The 16,513-nt window shown below is 43.6% G+C and overlaps 1 protein-coding gene across 1 annotated transcript in view; it reads left to right on the plus strand.

Annotated features, from left to right (window-relative positions):
* Window positions 1-16,513, plus strand: part of CDH13 (cadherin 13) — a 1,138,640-nt gene that overhangs the window by 406,084 nt on the left and 716,043 nt on the right. Inside the window, exon 3 of the mRNA XM_066242281.1 lies at window positions 4,982-5,190. Coding sequence (XP_066098378.1) covers window positions 4,982-5,190 — 209 coding nt within the window. The remainder of the gene's footprint in view (window positions 1-4,981; window positions 5,191-16,513) is intronic.

Consider the following 16,513-nt stretch of genomic DNA (forward strand, 5'->3'; position numbering starts at 1 on the left):
TCTAGTTGACCAATGTCACCCTGTTAAATTTAATCGTCTATATAAAAAAATTTAAAAATAAAATAAAAACGCCCTCTTAGGGCATGAGGATAGGTGTTCCTGCCATACTAGTTCCACAATCTCCTCCCTGTGCCAGGGAAGGCTGGGAAATGTGGATACCTGGCATCTGGACAAGCAATTCATTGTCCAAGGTCCTGGTTCTTGGCCCTAGTGCATTAAATTCACCTGGGATCTTTAAAAAAATACTAGTGCCAGGAGCCCAGCCCTGCCCAGCCTAGCCCAGGTATATCAGAATTGCAATTAGGGATTGGGGCAGGTATTGCTATTTTTTTTAGTGCTCCCTCTCCAGGTGATGATCAGAGCCTTGAGAAAGAACCATAGTCCAAAGCACCTGCTCCTGACTCAGGAAAAGATGTTCAACATTAAAAAATACCCAATTATGTAACCCTTAGCTATTTGATACAGCAGATTGGAAAGAGAGCTAGCATGTGATGAGTACCTACAGTGTGCCAGGTCCTGAATGTGTTCTGTCTCTCAGTATGCCCTCACCTGGTACCTCCCAGGACTCCAGAGGGGTTAGTGAGAGGCCAGAGGGGGCTGGGCAGGCCCCCTGCCCCTTTCCCTCTCATGTATCCATTCCTGAGAAACGGATGTGCTGAGAACTTGAACTGCAGAGGTAGGCAGATCAGACTGGGGACAGGTTCCTGCCTTCTCAGGGTGTGTGACAGTGAGCAAGTTAGTCAATCTCCCTACGGCTCAATGTCTCCTCCTGTAAAATGGAAAGGATGTTTAGAGTTAGTGCATTCTAGTGGGCCTATGTTGGTCCCAAAGGGGTGACACAGATTGTTGGAGAAAAGCAAAATTGTACTTTCTGTGTGTGCAGAGTACAGATATACACACAATAAGTAACAGATTTGCAGTGACATTTTAATAAACAGATATCTGTGACATTAAAGTTTCATGAGAGAGTTGGCATTTAGGCAAAAATATCTAAAAAGTGAGGATTAGATAATTCTTTTTTTTAAGTTGGGAAATGCTGCTGAAGATCAGAATTGCTATGAGGCTAAGAGCAGAGACTGAATGTCACTCAGATGCCACTCAGTAAGTCGTTGATGTTACTCTTATTTGTCAAAACATTCATTCATTCACTCATTCACATGCACACATTGATCTTAACTATGCTTCTGGACTATGTAAAGCTTTGTTGGAATTGAGAAGAAAGCTAAGCCTCCACCCCTGCCTTTACCGGTGAGCTAGGCCAAAGCTAAGCACGGGAGGCTAAGTGCTATCACACACTGATGTATTTGGGAACAGGAGAATTAAGGGGAGACCATGGTTGAGTCATTCATTTCCTATCTCCACCACTGGCCTCAACCAGACGAGAGGAGACTCGGGACATTCATTCCGAACCCTGGCCTTGCCTGCAGTGCCTCCTGCTCCCAGAATGGAAGAGGAGCTCCCAATCCACCACCACTAGGGCATCATTTTGCCCCTAGAGAGTAATTGAGTCAAATGAATTGTTTCTAACAGTATCATGTATGGAAAAGCTTTCGGTGCATTGCTGAAGATGTAGATGAATAAAAGAGTTAGGTCCAATGTTTGCTTTTGGTTCTGATGAGAAAAACAGATACATACGTGGACATATGGATGTAACATGATATGCAAGACCCTATGAACGAGCAGGAAAGTCTGGGAACACAAAAAGGGTGTATCGAGAAGGTGCCTGAGCTGAATTGTAAAGAATGAGCAAGAGTTAATAGGGTGCAGGAGTGGGGGAAGTGCCTTCTGCACAGAGGGAGCGAAAAGGTGAAACAGAACAATGGATGTAGGGAGGCCCAGGTGTGGGCACGTTTGAAGCTCAGAGGCCAGAGGGCAGGCCAGTGGACAGCTCGGACATGAAGGACCTAGGGTGCTGGTTTACAGGGGGATCCACAGTTGTATGAGACTCAGATGGCAAGTCAGTTCTGTAGTTGTGATGGAAAGGTCAAAGCTTCTTTCAAGGAATAAGTCTTTATGTGGCTTTCCAGATTCCACATTATCTAGACCTGGCTTATCTCCACCCTCTCTTCCTTGCTTTCTTCCTTGCTCTCTGTGCCCATCTCACTGGCTTATTTACAGATTCTTGAATACCACAGGACCTTTGCACATGTTATGATTCTATCTGCCTGGAATAGGCCCCTTATTACTTACATGGTTTTGGATTAATGTCTATAATTCAAGCAAGTAGCATAAATGTAGGCTCTCAGTAAATATTTGTGGAAGGAATGAAAGTGGAAAAAAAATGGAAGAAAGGCAAGGAAAGAAAGAAGGAAGAGAGGGAGGGAGGGAAGGAAAGAGAGAAGGAGAAAGGGAGGAAGGAAGAAAAGAGGAAAGAAAGGAAGTGTGGGATTTAGAACTAGAGCCCCCACTGACTTTTGAGTGCTTTAGATTGCCCCACCCCACCTGAGACTTCCTGCTCAGATCCCGCCCAGGGGCCAGGGCCAGAATCAACATTTTGGTGACTCAGGCAACAGGTTCCCTGTGGGCCCTGTCATTTGAGCAGTGCACCTCCGGTAGGTGACAGTAGGTGAATGCTAATTGATGATGACAATGAAAGCAATGTTTATGTCCCTCCTTCACGGGTTCACTTCTCAAACTGAAACCAGGCATGCCCCGTTACTCTTGGCTGGCAAGATGGTCAAAAGAAGTGAGGGAATGTTGAGAACTGAAGTTTCCCGAGGGTCCACTTGTGCGTCCATACAAAGATGCCCTTACAGCTGAATTGGCAGCCGGGAAAGGTTTTGGAGCCCTGACACAGAGGGACCTCAAGGCAACCTCATGCAATGCGCTTCAGGGCTGGGCGGGAGTTTGGGAGCAGGACTGAATCCGGTACTTAGGTCATTATACTCAGGTTCTGATGGGATCACATGGGGCTTTGTCTGTATTGAGAGCACGTAGTGGTGAAAAGCAAAGGGACCAGTTTTCAAATCTTGGCTTTGTTTACAAGCTGTGTGTGTTGGGCACCTCCTTTGCCTTCTCCAAGATGCAGTCACCTGATCTATAGTTTGTGAGGAGGAGGTGATCAAATTGTGCCTCATTTGTTGCTGTAAAGATTAAATAAGATATTGATGTAAACAGCTTAACACTGAGCACGTGGGAAGTGTTCAATTTGTGTTAGCCATCATCATTATCAGCTAATATCATTACCACCATACGAATTATCTTCCGAGGATAGAAAGTTCAGCTTAGTTCATCAGAAATTTATGTGACTTGAACCGTGTACTTGGACCTACACAGATGTCCCAAAAGGCACACAGGAAAGTTCCTAGTAGCAATATTTAAGAGACTCAAACTGGAAATAGCCCAGCAACAGTAGGGTGGATAAATAAACTCAGCATAGCCACACACTAGAATACTATACCATGATTAGGATGAACAGCTGTGCCTTGCAGAGCCACATGGTCAAATTTTACGAACACAGTGTTGAGTGAAAGAAGCCAGACACAATGGAGCACAGTCTGTATTATTGCATTTATGTGAAGTGCAAATACAGGTCAAACTAATTGATGAGATTAGAAATCAGTATAGTACAGCCTCTGGGGAGGAGTGTAGGGATTTTACTCAAAAAGGGAGAAAATGAGGGGGTTGGCAATATTCTATGTCTAGATCTGAGCACTGGTACATGGGTGCGCCCGCTTTGTGAAAATTCACGGAGTTGTACATTCTGGTGTATGTACTTTTTCGGTGTCTATGCTATGCTTCCATTAAAGTTCACTAAACAGACCTGTGCAGCAGAGAGCTAAGGAAACAAAAGTGGGGGGAGGGGGAGGGGAATGCACGGAGTATATACAATTCTGTGCTTCCACCCAGGGGGCCTGCCAGTCTACCCAGGCAGGTGGACAGGCAAACGTGCACAGTGGATCGTGATGCCTTTGGTAATAGAATCATGTACCAGGCACAGGCACACGGTAGGGGGGAGCGTGGCCTGTTGTCACCACCACTGCTTGTGGCGATGCCCCTGTGCTCCATGTGGTTCCTCCGGGATGGCTGCTTTTTCCTGTATCTTCTTACATGTGACTTAACCATTCAACTAGAGGGATCTCACATCTTTCCAGCCACTGCCTAAATCTGGGCCTGGCATCATTGGTACAGCACTGAACTCCCTGGTTTTCTTGCTCCCCCCCTTCTCCAAACCACTGTGTAGAACTCAGAGCTACTAAATTAAGATTATTGAGGTCCTCAGGATTTTTAAGAAACTCCCTTGTGATTCTGATGCATCCCAACCCATGAGAAGCACTGTTCTGCATTGAAACCGGAACATACAACTGACCTTGACCCTGTCGACACTAAAAATAGTCCAAGGCCCCCAAACCCTGGTGTTTCCCAATTTGTGTCCAAAAGACATTTTTCAGCTTCATTTCCAGCCTCTCCTTCGTTATCCCCGACAACTTTGTCCCATTTCAAATATGCCTCTGATCAAACTGCACCGAGTCCATTCCCTTTCTCTGAGTCAGCTTTATTTCACTGCCACTGCCATGCCTTTGAATAACCCGCTGTACCCTCCACCTTCCTGGGAGCCTTTTAATCTGCTCACCTTCCAGACCCAGCTCAAACATTGTCTCCATGGACAGTGTCTCCATCGTCCCTCAAGGCTCCTGAGCAATCTAATTCTGCCTACAGGATCAGATCTCATCCCTAAACATCACTCTGCTTCACCCACTGCACGTAAGGGCACAGACCTGGTCCTGTTTGTCTCCACGTTCTCATTGCTTAGCACCTGCCTGGAATGTGGGAGGTGAGCAAGGTCAGGTCTTGATGGAGTGAAGTCCTTCAACATGATCGAGGGTACCAGGGGGATGCTGCAGGGTAGGGGCAGCATTTGTGGATCTGGCATGGGGCGGGTGATAATTCACATTGAACAGTCAGAGATATTTTCAGGACTATGCTGCCCAAACTGCTCACATTGTTTCTGGTTTTGTTTGTTTGGTTTTGTTTTCTCCAGTGAACTTCAGTGACTGTAAGGGAAACGACAAGCTGCACTATGAGGTCTCAAGCCCCTACTTCAGGGTGAACAATGAAGGTGGCTTAGTCGCCCTGAGAAACATAACTGCGGTGGGCAAGACTCTGTTCGTCCACGCCCGGACGCCCCACGCGGAAGACATGGCCGAGCTTGTGATTGTCGGGGGGCGAGACATCCAGGCCTCCTTGCAGGTAACACAGCTGTCTCGGATAAATCTGATTCAAGGAGCAACATTGGGGTCTGTATGTCTTATGTGGAAAATGAGTATTTGGTTTATTATTGACAAAGATTCTTTTGTTGTTACATTTGACAGAAAATTGTGTGGGAGGCTGTGGGGACAGGAATTATGGGCTCATGTAATTCTAATATTTCGGAGATAACTCTGCCTTTAGGCATGATTATACCAGTGCCCAAATGATAGCATCAGCTCTGCTCTTTATTTATCTTGTGGCTCACTTTTGCTTCTGTTGGCTTCACTCTTAGACAGTCACATTCCTCCCTGCCTCCCACTGAGGAGGTCCCGGCAGTTTGACTTCATTCTCCATGTGTCAAGTCACCTGAGAGACCATCTCTTCCTGAGACTGCTAACAAAAGCTTGAAATTGAATTTCATGGGCTCCCATTAGATCACGCACCCATTCCTGAAATAATCAATCACTGTGTCCACTGCATCGTGATTCTCTGGTGGGCTAAGTCTGGCTCGCATGCCTTGTCCTGAAGCCAGAGTGGAATCAGCTCCACCCCAAAACATATAGACAGAGAGCAAAACGGGTTACTTATTAAAGTAAATTAGGATCCTCTTACCCAAGGAAGCAAAGTGGACGTTGGGCAGGCAAGAACGGCAGCGGCCCACTACAGTCGTATGCAGATGCACATGTGTGCGGATCTTGCTCCTGCACGCATATGCACACACGTTAGGAGTGCCACAAACTGCCCTCGAGGCTTCCTGATGGTGTCATCCAGAGACTTTTTGCTATAATGGACTGACCTACTTCTCCTTTACCAGGAGCTCAGAGACTCCATCGCTTCTTGATTATATATAGAAAGGGAAGACCCACAGCAAGACCCTGTCACAATAATAGCAGTAATCGTGCCATGCCCTCCTCTTGGTGCAGCAAGCCTTTTCTCTTACCTTCTGGCCCGGTCTTACCCAAATTGTCAAAGCCCGTGACTCTCATTGCCCTTTCCTCTCTGCCACATTCCCCATGGCACTGCTTTATCTGCTAATTGTGTTCAGTGGTGGAGTGTGAGTGAGGAGTCAACGCAGGTTCCACAGCTGGGGAGCAAAGACGGCACAACTGGCAGTGTGGGTGTTGCTTACCTGCCAGTGCTGTCTTGTATGATCTTGAAAGAATCATATGACTTCTTTATCTGCAGCCTAGAGGGGTTAAACCATCTGGGATGGCAAATAAGCAGCATATGCATTGCCCCACCCTATTATCATACCCATGGCAAATATCACTAATCAGCCCTGGCTTAACCTAAGAACCTTTTCCAGTACAGTGCTTCTGGAACTGACCCATCCATTGATCATTTAGGGGTGGTTTTAGATATGGAATCTATTTGCTATCTCTGGACCAGACAAACGCCGTAATTCTCCTTTATTTCTGTGAATCTGTGAGTTAAGGGTAGACAGCCAGCTAAAAATGAATCCACAGTGTGCCACTGACGTTTTCAAAGAAAGTGTGGTATTGGTGAATAGATACCAGTGTGAAGACCCATTGATACCACAAAAGCAAGCTTTTCTCTTACTTGGCCATGGTCATCTTCACAGCATCTCACTAACTCACGATATAAAGGACAGCAAACACATAAAGCAACATAATAGCCAGGGTGTATAGCACAGAGTGCTTCTTAGGGACAAGTAAACATGGAAATTCACATAAGGGGGTTTGCGTGTGGGATGGAATGTATGTAGACAGACAATTGTTCATCATGATAGGTGAAAAATCTGGAAAATAAAATGCCATGTATTCAGCTTAAAGCAAAGCAGAAGGGGATTCTGGGCACTTCTTGGGACCAACTCCACCTTGACAGGCTGGAAGATCAGGGTTCAATACCAGGAGATGCAGCTTTAAAGAGCTGGTCTCTGAGTCCCAGAAAGACACCCTTTTGGAGGCAAAGCCCTCAGAGCCCCAGCTGTCCCTCATTTGCTGCTGTCTGAGCTCATCCTTGACAAAGCTTGCTGCGATTGTCTGCTTCTGACGTAGCACAGCGCAGGCTGCTGTGCCATTCGGTCTGCCCAACTCCAGCAGAGACAGATATTCATCTTCCCCTCTAGTTGTTTCACAGGGTTTGAAAATAAGCCTTGTGAAGCTGCCCACATGTGTCCGTAATAAAGTCCAAAAAAATAAAAAGGATAGAAAAACAAATAGCCATCCAAAGAATCCCTGTGAGGAGAGCAGTCATTCAGAGATATTCAATTGGTATTTTTGAGGCCCTACTGTGTGCAGTCAAGCAGACTAACCACTACTAGATGGGGAAATCGGTGAGCACGCAAGCCAGCGCAGCTTCTGGTTGAAGAAGAAACATAAACGTGTATGCTGATTACGTATTGAGCAGGGAGGCAGAAGTGAATGTGCTCTGAGCCTGTGGAAAAAGGAGAGGGCAGGGGGCGCTGGCTGTCAGGACAGCGAATGCTTTCATGGTATTCACTGTGCTCCAGGTGCTGCCTCAGGGACCACAGATGGCACCCGTTTGGTGTCCCCACCAGCCCATGAGGCCTGTGCTCCTGCCCGCAATTTACCTATGGGGGAAACTGAGGCACTCCGAGAGAAATAAGAACCTGTATTATTTAGTAGAACACATTTAACCCTTTGAGTAATACAAACATTCATGTACGTTCTCGTGTCTCCTGACTGTCCAGAGTACGATCATATATGTGTCAGGCAACATTAAAAAAAAGACAAGGTGGCCCTGGCCGGTTGGCTCAGCGGTAGAGCGTCGGCCTAGCGTGCGGAGGACCCGGGTTCGATTCCCGGCCAGGGCACACAGGAGAAGCGCCCATTTGCTTCTCCACCCCTCCGCCGCGCCTTCCTCTCTGTCTCTCTTCCCCTCCCGCAGCCAAGGCTCCATTGGAGCAAAGATGGCCCGGACGCTGGGGATGGCTCTGTGGCCTCTGCCTCAGGCGCTAGAGTGGCTCTGGTCGCAACATGGCGACGCCCAGGATGGGCAGAGCATCGCCCCCTGGTGGGCAGAGCGTCGCCCCCTGGTGGACGTGCCGGGTGGATCCCGGTCCGGCGCATGCGGGAGTCTGTCTGACTGTCTCTCCCTGTTTCCAGCTTCAGAGAAATGCAAAAAAAAAAAAAAAAAAAAAAGACAAGGTATGTTCTTCTTGTTTCCATAAGTTGGTTATCAAACAAACATGATTTTAAGTTAATAAAACTGGAACTGGAACTAATTTCATTTTTTGGAAAAAAAAAAACTCACTCCCAGAGGTCAGTGAGCATGAAAAAAAATAACAACTCACTACTCAAAGGGTTAAATGTGTGTCTCTCAACATATACTTTGACATTCATTACTTCTAACCCTCACAGTCTCCCTGTGGGGCTGCTAATGTGGCTGGCCCCTTTCCTGTGGATGTGAGAACTTGGACAAGATCTCCTAGCTTGAAATTGGTAAAAATGAAACTGAGATTCCAGCCTCTCTAGCCAAACACCCATTTAACTCCTTGCCGCTTTGCGATCAGGAGGCTGTGTCACCTGGCTGGCTGTGGCTGCTGTCCATTGGTTAAGAGATGAGAGCATGGCTTAGAGCAGGGGTCCCCAAACTATGGCCCTGCGGGCCGCATGCAGCCCCCTGAGGCCACTTATCTGACCCTCGCCTCACTTCCGGAAGGGGCACCTCTTTCTTTTCATATGCTTCAGTGAGAGGAGCATAGTTCCCATTAAAATACTGGTCAGTTTGTTGATTTAAATTTACTTGTTCTTTATTTTAAATATTGTATTTGTTTCCATTTTGTTTTTTTACTTTAAAATAAGATATGTGCAGTGTGCATAGGGATTTGTTCATAGTTTTTATTATAGTCTGGCCTTCCAACAGTCTGAGGGACAGTGAACTGGGTCCCTGTGTAAAAAGTTTGGGGACCCGTGGCCTACAGCAACACAGAGGGACAGAGGAAAATACCAAATAAAAGGTGTGGTTTGAAAGATCAAGTCAAAATTCAGCATCCTGATGATTCCGAATTGTCTAGCCCAGGAGGATGGAGATGGATTGGACCAGTCAGGCTTGGATGTGTTGGGTTGGTGGCTCCTGGAGACATCTTGTTAGAGAAGACCAGGAGACAATAGGAAATATGGGACTGGATTTGGGGGTTAACTTTTGGGGGAAGAATAGCATAGTGGTAAGCCTTTGGCTTTGGTTGGAACTTAAGTAGGTTCAAATCTGTGCTCTACCACCTATGATTATATGACCTTGGATAAGTCACTCAACTCTCTAAACCTCAACATCCTCATTTATGAAACAAGGATAAGAATAGAGCCTGTATCACAGAATTGTTGTATTGGGCACAGTACCTGGTACCAGATGACCCTTTGATAGTATCATTTTTGGAACCTCTAGAGACAGGATATGGAATGGAGGCTTATTGTCCTCACTGAGGCCAGAGATTAGGGCAGTGGTTCTCAAACATTTTGAAGTCAGGGTGCATTTAAAATCCTGAAAATAATTGTAGGTGCACTATATACAAATTTCTGAGAAATATGTTATAATAAGTCAAATATTAAAGAAAAAAATATAAAGTCCAAGCATGCTTTAATGGGAATTAAACAAAATAAATACAATAAAATTAAATTTATTCTGGCATTAAAAAACATTTTTATGTTAAATTTTTTGAGTTATGCTTTTTAGAATTTGTATAAAAGAGGGGTTAAAAATTTAAAAATGACAAAAAAGTATCTTTTTATATATATAGATACATTCTTAGTAAGATTTAGAAAATTCGGCAGGTCCTAGCACAAATGTGTTAAGTTTTTTTCATTCTTGTGTTTATAAGAAACATGAGCCTGATGTGTCCTAGTGATTTCTTCAATGTTTGGGCATTTATTTGAAAGGCAAACTCTCATTTCCTCATCAATGCATTGAAGAATTCCTCTCTTTTTATTAATTGTGTTGAGTGCAGAAAACCCCCACCATACATATCATCTTAACTTTACACCAAACAAAGGATAGAAGAAACTTGCCTCCAGTCTTTCCAGGGAACATGGGGGTAGTGTAAACAATCCAGCACCACAGCTTAACAGCCTTTTGCAACCTAATCAGGCAAGTGAGGTGGGGAGTTGGGCAGATTGTCAGTTTACAGACAATTCCCCACACTTCTGTCCCCCAAAAATCTAAACTCCAAAAAATGTGTTGGTTTTTTGGTCCCCCAAAAACAGGCACATATTTCTCTGGAATACTATAGGGCACACTTGGAGATCTTCTAGGGAGCACCAGAGTGCCCTGGTACTCACTTTGAGAACCACTGGATTAGGGACAGGAGGAGCAGGTCGAACCAAAGAAAGAAAGAGGTGTTCTCAGAGAAGGTGGTGAGGCACCCAGCATAAACAAAACAGGAGAGACGTGAGAGATGCTACCGTGGCTCATTTCACATTGTGTGTTTTGGAAGGAAGGGTTCCTTAAGATAAATGTAATCCCAGTGAAGCACGGCTCAGCTCCAGTACCTGGAGCCCAGCTCTCTGAGAAAAGGACGTGTCTCTGATTTTTACCTGCTACCTCTGACCTCCTTTCACCTGCAAAGTCTATAACCTGAATCTGCGAGTCTGGTTGTTAATGGTTTAATCAAAGACTCTCAAGCTATTTCTGCATTTTTAATGGGCTGCCCAGAAGCTAGTACCTGCCAGGGCTGTGCAAAATTACCTTAGATCTGCGGGGGTGGGGGAGCAGTTTAATCCCTGGCCTTTTGACAGGCCAGGAGGAATTGTTATGGAGGAGGGGACGGCTAACCCTGTATGCACAATGCAGTTTTCTAGCCTAAGAAAGGTTATGATAAACTGACTCACATATGTCAGGACAGAGCTGTGGCTTGATTCCATCTTGTCTGCTGTTCCTCCCTGCCTGACAGCAATGAACAGGAAGACAGCAGAGCATTTGGTGGTTTATTTATTTATTTATTCATTTATTTACCTTGTATATAGGGCTTCAAAGCTTGCACCTAAAAGCTCTGTTTCAGTCCTTGTATTCCTTGGGTAGTGATGTCTTTATCTGCTGTGTGACTCATCAACCTCAGTTTTCATCTTGGCCAAAATAAAAAACAAACAAACAAACAAAAAAACACATTTATTTATTTATTTATTTATTTATTTTTTACCGTTGATTTATTTTTTGATGTACATATGTATGCATTTCTAAGATAAGAAACTGTAGTTTCCATGACTGTAGATTATGGCAAGAATTCTGACATGAACTAGAACTCTATGAAGTCAGGCTAGGAATAAGAACTTCGGGTAGCTCATAGGAATTAAATTTGAGTTCCAGTTTGGGAGCCAAAGAGACTGTACCTACTAGCTTCATCTCTAAGTGTGGGTATCCACACTTTGAGCAACTGTAGAATTTGGATACCAGTGACCCAAGCCTCTGGGTCCCCGTGAACAAAGCAGGAGATGCACAGTGTAACACAAGGAAGAGTTGTGGGAATCCACGGGCTGTGGGAGTGAATCTGGCTTCCTTGCTCCCCAACTGGGGATATTTTTCAAATTTAAGTCTGATTATTTCACTCCTCTGCTTAGTGGGTCCTTCTTCCTCATCACCCAACTGGCCCTTGGGGTAAATTCTGAAGGCTTTCTGTATGTCTGAAAAGATCCTTCATGGTCTATCCTGGCTAGGTCTCTGCAGCCTTCCCTCAAGTCTAATTCCCTTTCATCTTTGAGTGGTTTGACCTGCTGAAATGTTACCTCATCCAAGAGCCTGCCCTGTTCCTGTTCCAAGGAGGGTCTTCCCCGTGAGTCGTACTCCAGCATCAGTCAGCAGACTTCCTGGCTGCTTCTCAGTTTGTAGTTATGTATTGACTTCTTTAAGTGTTTAAAGTCAAACTTCCTAAAGGCAGGAATATAGTCTGCTCCTCATTCCCTTTCTATTTCCTTCCTTCCCTCGTTACCTTTTTCCTTTTTCCTCCCTCTCTACCGTTGCCTTCCTTCCCTTCTTCCTTCTTCCCTTCCTCTTCCCTTCCCATCTGCTGCATCTACTGCTGTATGCTCAGCACCCAGCACAGAGCCCGGCATATACTGTTCAGTAAATGCCTTTTGGATAAATGCATGAGTGGAATGAGTATCTCCTTTCACAACCCTCCCTACATTGAACCCTGGGCTCCCAACCCCCAAAACAAACCACTTGTGGTTTCTGGAATTGGCCAGGCTCTCTCCCCTGCTCATGCCAGCTGCTCCTCTGCCTGGATTATGCCCCTTCCCCTGCGGCCCTGGCTGCCACGTGGCTGGCACCAACTGACATGGATTTACTTCTGGACCTGCCAAGATTTCCTTTCTTCTGGGACACCTCTCTAACTGTCTCACTGGCTGTTTAGGTGTTTTTCCTCCATGCTCCTCCTGGAATCTTGCCTGACACTCTTCTGTCCTCATACTAAAATTTTAACTGTGTGACTTATTCGGGCTTATTTCCATCGCAGTTTTGAGCTCCTGAAATCAGGGACCTGGCTTCCACGCAGGGAGGCTAAGAACACTGCTTTGGGGCCAGATACCTTGGAAAGAGTCCCAGTGCTATAGTTACCACCCCTGCTCTACTTACCTCAACTGCAAAATGGGTTCATAATAGTATCAACATCATAGATATATTACAAGGATTAAAAAAGTAAACATATGCAAAATATTTAGAACAGTGCTCAGCACAAGGTAAGTGGAAATGTCAGTTATTTCTTATCATTATTATCATCAAAGCCAAACCTGTAGTAAATGCTCAGTGAGTGACTCAGGCAAATAGAGACCACCAGTCCTTCATTCCGTCTCTATGTGAGCACACTTCATCCCTTCTACAACCTGTAGAGAATTCAGGATTACAAGTGAACTTGAATCATGACCATTCCCACTGCTCAGGTGCCCAATTTATGTGAAATAATGACTAGACTTTCAAGAGAAGATTTTTATTTCTACAGGTCCTCTTAATAAACATCAAAGGATTTGGCAGTATTTGAAAGTTAATTATGAATGATTTTTACTTCTTAACTGGAAGTCAGTACATGGTGTACTGACCAGTCTCCTAATTAAGTTGCTTAAATTAAATGCAAATATCTATCTCTCCCTTTTTGTCATTTAAAAATCCCTGAAAAAAATAAATAAAACGAATAGAGACAATTATGACAGAACTTGAGAAAGCTAAATTTAAGGCTTGTTTATCTTGCTTGGTCATCAATCACTACAAATATGCAATTTAAAAAACATAATTTTGGCTACTAATTGAGTTTCAAGAATCAGGATAGAAATAGTTCCAAAAAATAAAAGGAGCAATTAGGAAAGGAGCAACTTGAAAGAAACCGTTGTTTTGTTTTTTAATGTTTTAAATAAAAACATAAAACTTGTCATCCATTGCTTGGCAACCAGTGTTAGTATTGCTGCTAATGATGCGTCTTGACCCTTAGGAGGATTGCCACTTCTAGTTCCCCTGCTTCTCAGAGCCTTGGGGTTCCATCTGTCAAGGGCCTCTAGGGAACGGTGGGCCTGGAGGCTCACAGCCAGCATCTGGATGCCCTCTGTTACTACGAGTGTATGCGCTCAGGGACACTTAGCCGAGCTGTTGTAAATGATCTTCAGGGGGATCTGGAGTGACCCAAATCGGGATTTAATTGCACATTTAGGACTTAGTGGTTCCACAGCACTGAAAAGTCACCTCACTCCTTTGAGGTTCAGTCTTTCTTCAATCCTTACAATGGCAATAATACCCCAGCCTTGCCTAGATCCCCAAATGGGTGCTCAGAATTTTAAAGAAATCAATTGTGGCCCTGAACGGTTAGCTCAGTTGCTTAAGAGTGTCGACCCGATATGACAAGGTTGCAGGTTCGATCCCTGGTCAGGGCACACACGAGAAGCAACCAAAGAAGCACAAGTGAGCGTAACAATAAATGGATGCATCTCTCCCCTCTCCCCTTTCTCTCTCTGTCTGTCTAAAAATCAATAATAAAAAATAATTAAGCCCTGGCCGGATAGCTTGGTTGGTTGGAGCATCATTCCAGAGTGGAGAGCTTGCCGGTTAGATTCCCTGGTCAAGGTACATACGGGAACAGATCAATGTTTCTGTCTCTCTCTCGCTCTCAAAAAATGTGTATATGTGTGTGTGTATGTATAAATGTACATATATGTATAAATGTGTGTATATATATACATATAGCTGTGTATGTATATGTATATAGTGCCTAACCCAGTGCTAACAGAGCATTAGCACAAAAATCACATAGATAGATGAATGGATAAAGAAGATGTGGACTATTACTCAGCAATGGACTAATACTCAACAATAAAAAGGATTGAAATCTTGCCATTTGCAACAATATGGAGGGACCTAGGGGTATTATGCTAAGTGAAATCAATCAGGCAGAGAAAGACAAATACTGTATGATCTCACTGATCTATGGAATCTAAAAAATCAAAACAAATGAACAGACAAAACAAAACAGATTCTTAATAAAGAGAACCAGCCTCTGTTCTTAACTGAAGTACCCAGTGAATTGTTACACCTCTGTATAATTTTTTCCATCTTTTCTGATCCCACATATTTTAGACAAAAATATTTTTGCACATTTGTTATTGAGATAAGCTCCAGTTTTTATCAACCCTTAGCCAACCATTTGAATCATCTGTTTGTTTTGGCCATTATATCATTTAACTTCCAAGGTGCCTGTCATGCTGCATGCAGGTGACTTGACTTCATTTGTTTAAAGCATCCCTGAGAATGAGAGCAACCAGCTTATGGTATAATTAATTGCCTTGTCTCAAGATCTTATCACAGTGACTGGGAGTGGCTGGGAGTCTGTCGAGCTGGTCAATGATATCGATCTTGCTCACATGAAATATGTTTTACAACAATCACAGTGGAGAACAAATCTGTGCATTGAATGTGGCTGTAAAGAAATGAGGAGTTTAAAGCTGTAGATACTTAACTTGCGCCAATTTAACAAGTGTGATAATTTCAAAACGCTGTGAAGTACCACTCTTCATGGCAAAAACCTCCCAAGTTACTATTAAGGAAAAATTGATATTCATTTAACTGTCACAGAAATTGGAGAAAATATATATCTTGAAAATTATGGTACAGATCTAAAAACTGGGCCTGGAATAGGGTATTAGGCTGTTATATTTTGACACATGCTTAAATTGTTATGTTTATGATTCTTAGCTCCAGGATAACTGTTCACATATAGATAAAAAAAAACATCCTTTGATTCATTAATTTAAATAGATAGCAGATTGCTTTGTGGATCATAATCTAATAAAATGTATTCTGAAGATTAATTTTAATTGAAATGCTTGGGGAAAAGTTACTGATCCTATGGAAAGTCTAGTAACTAACACCAGATTTTTTTTTTTTTTGGCTTGTGGAAACTCAACATTTAATATTTGCAGCAGTATAATCCAATAAATAACCTGAACCACATATGTACGGTAATTTTAAGTTTCCATATAGTAACATTAAGAAGACAGGTGAAATCAATTTTAATAACATATATTATATAACCATATATATATGTATGCAACATATACAGTGGTACCTGGAGATATGAGCAGACCAACATATGAATTTTTAATATATGAGCCGTAACTCGGTCCGTATTTTTGTTTGAGATCTGAGTGAAATTCCGAGATAGGAGTCGTGATTCGGGAAGCTGCCGCTAGTTGGTGCATTGGCGCACGGGTCCAGTATCGGCAGCACAACACCAGCATCTCATTCTTTCTTACGTGTTACCCACAGAATCAAATGCTCTGTACTCATTCTTGCATCATTTTTGCATTTTTTACTAACTTTTTTTGTGTGCTATCATGAGGCTGAAGAAAGTGAGTGTAAGGACAGTGGTGAGAAGAAGAGAATGATGTTGATAAAAGTAAAGCAAGAAATAGGAAAACATGAGTGTGGTGTACAAGTGATTGAACTGACAAGGCTGTATGACTGCAATACATCTACAATTTGTACCATCCTTAAACAGAAGGATGCCATCAAGAGCGCAAATCCGCAAATCCAGTGAAGGGAACTACAATTCTGTCCCAATTAAGGACAAATATCCATGAAGAAATGAAGAAGCTTCTGCTGGTGTAGGTGAAAGAGAAAGAGCTGGCAGGCAGGAGATACAGTGATGGAGACTATAATATACAAAAAGGCACGTATTATTTATTATTTATGGCAACTTGAAGAAGAAAGAACCATCAACCTGAAAAGAGGCAGCAGAAGATATGTTTAAGGCAAGTCACAGCTGGTTTGAAAATTTCAAGAAGAGATCTGGCATCCACTCAGTGGTGAGATATGGTGAAGCTGCGAGTGCTGACATTAAGGCAGCTGAGGAGTACATTGCATGTTTTGCTGC

Source organism: Saccopteryx bilineata, chromosome 9 (assembly GCF_036850765.1).
Source record: "Saccopteryx bilineata isolate mSacBil1 chromosome 9, mSacBil1_pri_phased_curated, whole genome shotgun sequence".
NCBI classification, from domain to species: Eukaryota; Metazoa; Chordata; class Mammalia; order Chiroptera; family Emballonuridae; genus Saccopteryx; species Saccopteryx bilineata.